This window comes from Ammospiza caudacuta, chromosome 5, assembly GCF_027887145.1.
Source record: "Ammospiza caudacuta isolate bAmmCau1 chromosome 5, bAmmCau1.pri, whole genome shotgun sequence".
Classification (NCBI taxonomy): domain Eukaryota; kingdom Metazoa; phylum Chordata; class Aves; order Passeriformes; family Passerellidae; genus Ammospiza; species Ammospiza caudacuta.
In genome coordinates, this window is record NC_080597.1 from 32,485,446 (window position 1) to 32,495,250 (window position 9,805).

At 39.9% G+C, this 9,805-nt stretch overlaps 2 protein-coding genes across 4 annotated transcripts in view; one reads left to right on the plus strand and one right to left on the minus strand.

Moving 5' to 3' along the window:
• APAF1 (apoptotic peptidase activating factor 1) overlaps positions 1 to 902 on the minus strand; it is a 31,984-nt gene extending 31,082 nt beyond the window's left edge. The window contains exon 1 of the mRNA XM_058806142.1: positions 693 to 902. The gene's annotated coding sequence lies outside the window, so the exon portion shown is untranslated. The remainder of the gene's footprint in view (positions 1 to 692) is intronic.
• On the plus strand, positions 855 to 8,760 carry IKBIP (IKBKB interacting protein). Of its 3 annotated transcripts, XM_058806144.1 has the most exons (5): positions 855 to 1,110; positions 1,699 to 1,791; positions 2,659 to 2,887; positions 3,584 to 3,701; positions 4,556 to 7,617. In XM_058806144.1, exons 3-5 carry the CDS (start codon positions 2,694 to 2,696, stop codon positions 5,381 to 5,383), a joined length of 1,140 nt encoding a protein of 379 aa, XP_058662127.1. In that variant the 5' UTR covers positions 855 to 1,110; positions 1,699 to 1,791; positions 2,659 to 2,693; the 3' UTR covers positions 5,384 to 7,617. The 3 variants fall into 3 exon arrangements, with proteins under 3 accessions (XP_058662127.1, XP_058662128.1, XP_058662126.1); XM_058806145.1 differs by lacking the exon at positions 1,699 to 1,791 and having other exon boundaries at positions 7,592 to 8,760; XM_058806143.1 differs by lacking the exon at positions 1,699 to 1,791.
• Positions 8,761 to 9,805: the final 1,045 nt, after the last annotated feature.

Sequence of the window (9,805 nt, forward strand, 5' to 3'; positions counted from 1 at the left end):
ACTGAGTGCGCTATACCTTCCTTTATCAGCATTTGGACACACAACTTCAAACTCGCATTCTTCCTCCATATCATAAAAAACCGAATGTCTGAAGAAAACGGGTGAAAGCTATTGACTACGGCATGAAGGTTTCCCAGAACTGATCAGCGACTCCGAGAGTCCCAATTGATCAAAATGCCCTCTCTGATCACACTCCTGCCAGCAAAGATCCATAAACAAGTCCAAACTCCTCCACAAAGCACCCATGCAGGTGCCTGCAGAAGCGTTCGCTTTTTCCGGCACTCTCTCCTGCAGGAGCTGGGTAGATATAGAACAGCTGCCTGTGGATAAGCCCGTGATGGAGTGCCTCTTCCGCTGTGCCGACAGAATTTCCTATTTTCACTAAAAATTACATACTTAAGAAAGCATTTATCCCACCGCACCGCGAAGGAAAGGAGACGCTAAAGCTCCCTGGTCGAAAACCGGATAATAATGACAATAACACTGCCACACGCGAGGCAAATACGGAAGAAATCGCTCCACAAACATGCAAAACAAAGCGTTAGCTCACACCGTGCCGCTGGTGCCAGCCGCCAACGAAACAGAAACCGAGGCGCTCAGACCGCCCGCCCGCCGACCCCTACCCTGCCCCGGCGGCACCCCCGCGGTCCGGTCCGGTCCGGTCCGGTCCGTCCCTGCGGTACACCGCTCACCTGGCGGGCAGCGCGGAGCCCCGGCGGCGCCGGCCCCGAGCCGAGCCCCGAGGCGTAGCCTCTGCCCCGCAGCTCCCGGGAAGGCGGTGCCGGCAGCGCTTCCTCCTTCCGGGCCTGGGCGGGGAAGGGCCAGCCCGGCCCGGCCCAGCCCAGCCCGGCCCAGGCCAGCCCGCTCGCTGCCTGCCGCCGCCGAACAAAGCCCCGCGCTGCCTCCCGCGCCGGCGCGGAGCCGCCGAGCCCCGGCTGTGCGTGCCGGGATCGCTGCCCGCGGCGGGCGGGCCCCGGACGTGGCGCACCGGGCGGGATGCACCGACCGCGGGCAGGGGAGGGGCCCCGGGGCCTGTAAACGTGGAGCCTGCGGGGCAGGGCGGCCCTGCCCGCCTCCGCCCCCACAGCTGAGGCCGGAGCGGCGCGGCGGGTACGGGACAGCGGCCGCAGGGACGGGAGATGGGGAGGCACTGCCGGGGCTGGGGGCGTCCTGCAGGGCGGGCTTGGAGGGGATGTGGGTCAGGAGGAGATGTGGGTCACTCTGGGGGGAGTAGAGGGAATGTGGATCACTCTGGGGGGAGCGGAGGGGATGTGGGTCACTCTGGGGGGAGGGGAGGGGGCAGTCGGTCCCTTTGGGGGAGCGGAGGGGGCACTCGGTCCCTTTGGGGGAGCGGAGGGGGCACTCGGTCACTTTGGGGGAGCAGACCGGTCCGGAAGGGTCTCTGGGGAGCTGCGGCTCGTCCCCTGTACAGCGCCGGGCTGCGCGCTGCAGCCGTCCTTTCAAAGCAGAGCTTTTCTCTGTGAAACTCTTTCCCTAACTACCATTCAGAGCTCTTTTTTCTTCTCCACTTTACCTTCATGGTATGTGCTGTCGAACCCAAAGATGTTTTAAAAGCTTCAAAATACAGTTTTTCTGTTGTGGTGGCTTTTTTTGCTTGGTTTTCTTTGGGGTTTTGGTTTTTTTGTGGGATTTTTTGGAAATGGAAAACTTTTTTCCCTCCATGCTTCAACCTCACAGCGTGCTTCCTAGTACAGTGGCTCAAACAGCTCTAAGCTACCTGCATGACAGATTAGATTTTAAACAATGCCTGTTACCCCTGTACATGACTATGTAAGTATCTCCAAATATTTATATTTTGATATGTGACTAAGCAGAGCTGCAAAGTGATCCAAAAAACCAGCACAATAGTTTGGTCTCAAATTAGGCTAAAGCAACTCTGCCAAGGATCAAGTCTATTTTGAGCAGTATGGTGGAAGATCTTAGGCTTAAAAACTACACTCTGTACTTCACTTGGATGATTAAAATGTGAGCTAGAGATTCATATTGCCTCAATCTATTCTGACCTTAATTTTATCAAGAGGAAGTTACAGGGTTTTTTTTTTTCTAGAGGCATGATTTCATGAATCTTCTGAATTTTTCTGTCATGACTTTTTGTTAACCAACATTTGCGATTTTACAGATGATATGAAATCATTACAATAGAACTACTAAATTAAAGCTTGATTTGCAATTTTATTTTTTAAACTGAAAAATTAGCTTTCCCCTTTTAGTGCGGTGTAGGTAATAATTCTTTTTCAAATCTACAGGTAAAACACAAGTTCATCAGTGAAATTGCTGATGAAATTGTCACAGTCCTCAGCTACAGAAAGAAATACACTTTTAATCCTTGTAATTTTAAATACATTTAACTTAGCCTTTTCTACAGCAGACAGAATATTTATGGAAAGATGAAATTAGCTTAAGCTTGGAAAGTTAGTTCAGTTGGACAAAATATGAAAGCAGTGCTCTGTAGTATAGAAAGCAAATGAAAGTGTTATGATACTTTACAAAAGTTCACATAACTAGGAAGTATAGTGAACACCAAAAGAAACATGTTTAGAGGTGTATTTGTGAACTTAAACTTTATTGAGGATATTTAAAAGTAAAATGTAAGAAGTAAAAACCAGTCCTTTCTGTTGTTGTTTTTTTTTTTCCTAGATCTCTCCTTTGCTTCTGCTTTTTAAAACCACAAAATGTCTGAAGTTAAGCCAAGGAAAAAAGGTATTTCTTCATCCAAGACCAGTGAAGGTTCACAGAAGGCTGAGAAACACAGTAATTATGAGAAGCTGGCAAGTCCCAGGAGCAGCAGTAATCACAGTTCCTTTTGGATGGACTCAAGGACAAGTTTGAGTATCATTTCCCTTACTGTTTGCCTGGTGGTGAGCTGGTAGGTAACTCTCTAAAGAGGATTTTAGTATTTTCTTTTGTATTTTGTGGGCTTTATGATTTACATATTAACAGGGCTTGGGCTGTGTCTAGAGAAACTTGTTAGAGGCAGAAGGATCCAGGAAAGAGTAGCAGTATTGACAGGAATGGAAACATGGGTGTGCAGTGAGTTACTGTACAAGCTCCAGCTGTTACATCACCCTGAAGGTGCCTTGCTCATGTATTCTAAATATCTGCTTTGGAGACTGCATCTAAGTTTGGAGAGCAGCTTAGGCTGACAGGAAGTTTGGCAGGCAATAAGTAATTGGACAGAAGAGATGAAATAGAGTTTTCTGTAAATAATTTGCTCAGCAGCGTAATAAACCATTCATCAGGTGGAGTCTTTAAGTAAAGGTCAAATACCTTTGTTAAAGATGTTTTAAAATATCTTAGCAGCATCAGTGCCTTAGTTACCTTAGCATGCAGTGTAACAGCCAAGACATCTATGGATGCCTCCTTGCTGTCATACCTCTTTTAGAAGATAACTCCAGTATCAAGACAGATCAATTTTTTTTTTTATTTTGGCCATGTATTGATCTAGCATATTTTGTGAACACAAATCCCTCCAGTAACAATTTTCTGTGAATCAAGTCATGGAATACTTTATATATACTAATTGAGAAGTTATGTTTTCTGTTCATTTACTTGAAATTTGCAGGTTTCTATTTCAGCGGTCGGGTCAATTTGCTGATCTGGAAAGAAAGTACAATTTTTTACATCAAGAAGCTGAAAAAATCATGGATGTGGGAAATAAAGTAAACTTAATTTCTGAGAAGGTAATCATTAACATCTTAATTGGATGATCTTTGGTGAATATTTGTCATTGCTTACTTCATTGTTATTTTGTTAATTTAACTGCCTGTTTTAAAACAAGTTTTCAGAATGTGTTTTATTTGCCTGTGAAGAGGCATTTAGAGACTATTTCATGTGACAAAGCATGTCAATCCATGCCATTGTTACAGTATGTGAATACAGTAGCTGTGCCTCAGTATCATTTTTTAGAAACTAAACCATTTTGAAGAACTTACATCCATGCACATTTCATTTTACCAGTCCTCTCTTGTGTGCAATTCTAATGTACACTGATTTGAAGAAAATTTACCAGCATTTTTATCTAGCAGACCTGGTCTAATGATATGAAGACATAATAAAGTGATAAGAAACTACAATAGTAATGAGAAAAGACATTGCCACGTGTGACATTACCAATTAGAAAAGCTGTGCTGGTTGCTGAATTAGCCCTGATACCTTACAATAAGGATGGTAGCACAGCATGGCTCATGCCAGTGATTTTGTTTCAGCACTGATCTCAGAATAATGTCATTTATACATGATGTAATTTGGATATTTATATCCTATACTTCAGATTGCAGAATGTTGCATGAGATTTACTGTATTTTGGACACAAAAAACCCCCAAACGTAGAAAATTGCATATATGCTATAGAAGTTCAACAACAGACATAGCTTTTTTCCATGACTGTTTAATGCTAGGTTAATCAACAATATTTTAAAGATGAAACATGGAAACGCACCATGGAGGAGCTTTGTAACAAGTACAGTGGTTTTTAAGGGACTTTATTACCTCTTAATAAATGGAAAGAGTTTTCTGTTCTTACTTTTAAATGCAGCTTGAGTCTTCTGAAAGTATCCTGCGAGAAGCTGCCTCATCCATCTCTGTGATGACTGAGTTTGGGCAGGAAATGTCTTCTCTTCATAACACCATAAATGATATTCAGAACAATGAACAGATTCTATCTTTAAAGTTGCAGAGCATTAATGAGAAGTTCCAAAATGTAACAAATTCCTGGAGAAGAAGTCTGGATGAAATGAACACAAATGCTAGTGGTTTAAAATCTGAAGCAAAGTTCATACATACAGAAGTTACTTCCAAAATCAATGAAGTTGACCAAAGAATTAAATCCCTTGCAGAAAGGGTAAAAGATTTGGAGGACAGTACAGCCAGAAATATCAGAACACTAAAAAAGCAGGAAGATGATGAATTCTCTAGAGTTGAACAAAAGTTGAACTTGGATGCAAAGTCAGTTGAAAAGCTAGAAGAAGAACAGAATAGTCTGGTAGCCAAGGACACGGACCTGAATCAGAAACTTGCAAACTACGAACCTAAAATTGAGGAGTGCAAGACCCATTTGCCAACAATTGAAAATGCTATTCACTCTATTCTTAGGCTGTCAAGTGACTTGCTTGGTATGGAGAAAAAGATAGAGGACTTGAAGACACAGCTGTATGCTGTGGAAAATGACATGCTGAAAACTGTGTCTGATACAGTGGCCATGCAGAAGGCTCTTGAAGGCCTCCAGTCCAATGGCAGCTTGATCAAAATGCAGCATGAACTAGCTGTTCTAGAAACAGGGCCTGACACAGCAGTATCTTCAAAAGCAGAAGAAGTAACTTTAGAAAGCTTTCACTTAGAAAATGACCAGAATGGGGATAAGTGAATTTGGCCTTAGGTTTTTCATTGATAAAAAAGCACTTTTCTATAAATAATGTGATTTAAATCTATGTCAGGGATAGCTGATGGACTGTCATTGATCTGAAGATCATTGGAACAGCTTGAAAGGTTGAGAAAGAGGGTAGAGAGCAAGAGAGTAATACTTTGGTAAAGAAGGAAAGGAATATTTTCTTAAATTAAAGATTATTTTCAGTTTATTTATTAAAAGATCTTTTTTTATTAAAAATAATTTGAAGCCAAGTATTTAGATTTAAGGGAAAAAAGTTCATATTTTTAGTTTGTATTTAGCTTTCACTACTTAGTTTCTTTTGTTGGTACTTTGTGTATTATTTTCCATTGACTTGTAACACAGTGAACTTATTCACTTATTTCTCAGCTGAGATAGCTGTACCTTTCTTTTAAAGTGTTGTACACCATAATGGTTTTGTGCTGCAGGAAAGCACTGAGTACATTTTTAATAGCTGAAGCTTAGATAAAACACCCTTAGAGGAAACCTGCTGAGAACCTTGTATTGTTCTGGTTTCTATACGTTGGCATTTACATAGCACCTGGTTTGGTTTTATTTTTGGTGTGTGTGGGGGGGCATTTTGGTGCTTTAGAGACAAATTTTAACCTTTTAACGTTTTCTTCTGTAGGATGCTCTTTGTTAGGCTTTACATGATACATCTTGTATTGCTTTGCTTTTGAAAAGAAAAAAAATTAACAATGACACTGACATTGTTTCCCAAAGTTTGCTGAACCAAGAGCTGCAAAAGTAATTAATGAAATCAGTGGAGTTATGTGCTTGGGAGCAGGGAATATCCAGTTTACCCACAGACCTACTTACACATGATCTAATACTACCTAGTAGGCCTGGTAGATATTCATTGAAATTTGGATCTCAGGGACAACACAAATTGTCTGCAGACTTAATGGCTCGATAATTTTGTATTTCTCTGGGAAGGAGGTTACTTAGTAGAAACAGTATGAACACATTTATGACTTAATCAGACCTAATTTAAATTAGTCTGGGTTTGTACATTAATTTCTTTAGAACTCCACTGAAATCTTCACTAAACAAGTAACACTGTCCATTCAAGGGACTATCAAACCAGTGTTTCTCAATGTTATAAAACTGTGTTGGTTTCATATAATTATTGCTTATGTATAAATTTCTGTTTACAGTGATATTCAAAATAAAAATATATTGTAGTGAATTTCCCTGTCCTGATGCATAAACTGTTCCTCCAGAAAGGGTGCAGAGTAAATACTTTAGTGTTCCCTGTCCTATTAGGAAAAACTATGATATAAAGAAATGCTTTTTAAATATTTTTCACAAGTTTCAGGTTTTTTTCAGTGTTTCAGTTCTAGTGTTTCTCCTTTGTATCATTTTGAGGCAGGGTGGTGGGAGTGACAGTGGTGTGATCCCTATTCTTTCATCAACCTCAACCCTACGGAAAGCTGAACGCGCAGGAGATTCAACATGAAATCCTCATCCTTGGAGGCATTAAGTAGGAAACAAGCACAACTTTCCACAACCTAAATTCTGGTCTTTGCTTTTGAGCAAAACGGTTCTGAGCTATTGAGGAACGACCAGCACTATTGAAGAGTTAAAAATACTGGTTTCTGTGATTTTTTACTACTAATGTCCAGAAAAGGATTTATATGAAACTAATTCTAGCCTCATAGAAGGTGTTTCAGTTTGCCTGTTTGGTGGTTTTTTTCTCTCCAAGTTCTACCCTGACTTATTGGGGATTGAACTGGATAGTTTCACTTAGATAATTTCCTTTCCTCCTCTCAAATTTGAAAACCAAGAACCAATCATAAGAAAATAAATATAAAAGCATGAACTAGCAAATCAGGACAAAAATCCAGCAGTAGCATGAGATTTCCTTCACTAAAATAGCTTTTATGGAGGCTTAAAAATTCTTATCTATGGAAGAAGATTCCATTTGATGACTTGTGTTTTCAGAGGTCACCTTGGAAAGTCATATTAGCACCTTCTTGTTATTTTTTTGTTGTAATAGAAGTACTAACATTTATTATGTATACTGACAAGAAAAAAAAAACCTGGTTGTGTTGTAATAGAAATTGATTTCCTAGAAACAGAGTTTGCACTCAAATTGAATGTCAGAATAGTAGGATATTTCATTGAAGTATAGCTTGAATTTTGATATTGACTTGTTAAGCTAGAAATATTTTTGTATCCTTCTAGTGTGAAAAGACTTGGAACTTAATGAAACAGCTGGAAGATCTTCAAATAATTTCTCACATTAAATATCTGCAGGAAGATATTTATACAATGAAAACATGGTCTAGCAGCATAATTAAAAAACAAGAAGAACTGGAGAAGAATTTAACAAGCCTTTTTCATGCAGTTTCAAGTGCTGAACAGAACACAGCTTCTGTAGCAAAAAATGTAACATTGACAATTGTGACAGTAAAAACTGACATAAGGCGCATTTCAGGCCTGGTCTCGGACATGACTGCACTGACAGATTCTTTGCAAACACTAGAAGATAAAGTGGAAAAAGGTGAAAAAGCAACAGTAAAAAACATAGGTGACCTCCTTACCAGTAGCATCGACCGAAGTACGAAAATACAAAGCCTGGCATCCAGTAATGCAAGGAAAATCGAGCAAATCAAGACAGCACTGTCTGAGTTAAGGAGCGATTTTAACAAGCATTCCAATAGACTTTTGAATCTTGAAGGTGACAGAGCAAAAGTTCTGAAGACAGTTACATTTGCTAATGATTTAAAACCTAAGATGTACAAAGTTAAAAAGGAGTTTGCCATCTTGGAGCCTTTAATAAATGACCTAACACTGAGAATAGGAAGATTAGTGGAGGAGGTCTTGCAATGGGAGAAGGAAATTGCTTTACTGAATGAGAAATTGGCCAATCTAACAAGAGTTCAAACCGAGATCAAGGATGTGAAAGATGAAATAACCAAGATTTCAGACATTAATTGATCACTGAAAGGCCACTGCCTAAAGAATAGTGTTTGAGAATTGTTAACTCCCATCATGTGTAGTGCTGAGAAGACAGACAATATTTAAAGGCTTCATTTAGAACCACATCTAAACCTGAAATTTGTCCTGTTCCTTTGAAAGGACAGGAAAAAGTCAAACTTATTTCAAGGGAGAAATAATAATGTGAACAAGAAACTTACCTCTTTGCATGTATCTTTCTGAAGAATGACAGATGCTATATTTAATAAATTGCTTGTTTTGTAAAATAAAGCAGTGTTAAAGTACAAAATTATGTTCTTAGCTTTAGAGTTTGCTTTCATGAAGAAAGCAGGACTCAAGAATGACAGATTCCAGTTTTGCTTTCCTGCTGCAAAGGAAGGAATAGAATTGTGGTTTCCAGCTAAGCAAGAGGTAGTCCAACAGCAGTAGTACTTTGTCTCTATTCACTCTATGATTTTTGTAAACTAGTTTCTTTTTAAAATAATATTTAACAAGGTAAATGCAGCAAAGCAAGAAATGCTCAGAAATATTGCTGATGCCTTCCAGAAAGTTTGTCACACATTGAGATGGAATAATTTGTATAAGGCTTTGTAAGGCTTTTACAATTATAAAAGCCTTACAAAAGGCTTTTATATAAAAATTACTGATTAAATCAAAATTACTGTGCAGCACCATTCTGTCTTTAAAACACAGAATGCTCTATAGGGACAATGCTCTGAAAGACCTAATGGTGCTGCTGATGGCTTTATCCCAGTGTCACAGTGTCTGCTCAGGAATCCTAACAGTGTTAGTCATTCATTATTTCTTAGTCTGTAAAATACTACAGTGAGCAGCAGAATTAGCAAAGAGAAGCTGCTTATATGCCAGAAAGCTACTGCTTTGAACTACTGGGACTATTTAGGTGCTGCAGAACAACAGATTTGAGACATTTGAAAATGAAGTAGGCAGTTAACAAGATAGTGGGAATGCTTGTAGCAGAGAAAGGTGGGAGAGAAGTGCATCAAATAGGAATAAAAATGGCTATAAATATCAATTAGAAGCAGTACAGCAACTCAGAAAATCCCTGTAAATGAAATTATATCAAGAAGTGTAAGTATATAGGAAAGCCTTTATAACTTTTCAGTTGGCCATACCTTAACATCTAGCAACTACTAGACTCTTGATGGTATGGAAGATACAAGCACTACTCTCCCTCACTATTTTCATCCTCATTCAGCATTCCATGTATTTTGGTCTGCTTCATGTTGCTGGTCTTCTGTATCTTCTTTGCTTCATTTGCCCACAGTCAACCTGCAATACTTTGTTTAAAGTTTTCCTCTTTTTGATGCAGGTCCATTCCTATCTCCCCCTTTCTTCTACCCCTTTCTAGGCCACCTGACAGATGGCAAGAATAAACCTGTCAAAAGACAGGTTTTCCTAGGACCATCCACAGATACTCTACTAACCCCTGTCCCTTTG

Excerpts from the sequence above, each read along its gene's own strand:
- IKBIP (XM_058806144.1), top strand. The coding sequence starts at position 2,694 with ATGTCTGAAGTTAAGCCAAGGAAAAAAGGTATTTCTTCATCCAAGACC. Across the intron at positions 2,888-3,583 it reads GTTTGCCTGGTGGTGAGCTG|GTTTCTATTTCAGCGGTCGG; the intron begins GTAGGTAACTCT and ends TGAAATTTGCAG. Across the intron at positions 3,702-4,555 it reads TAAACTTAATTTCTGAGAAG|CTTGAGTCTTCTGAAAGTAT; the intron begins GTAATCATTAAC and ends TTTTAAATGCAG.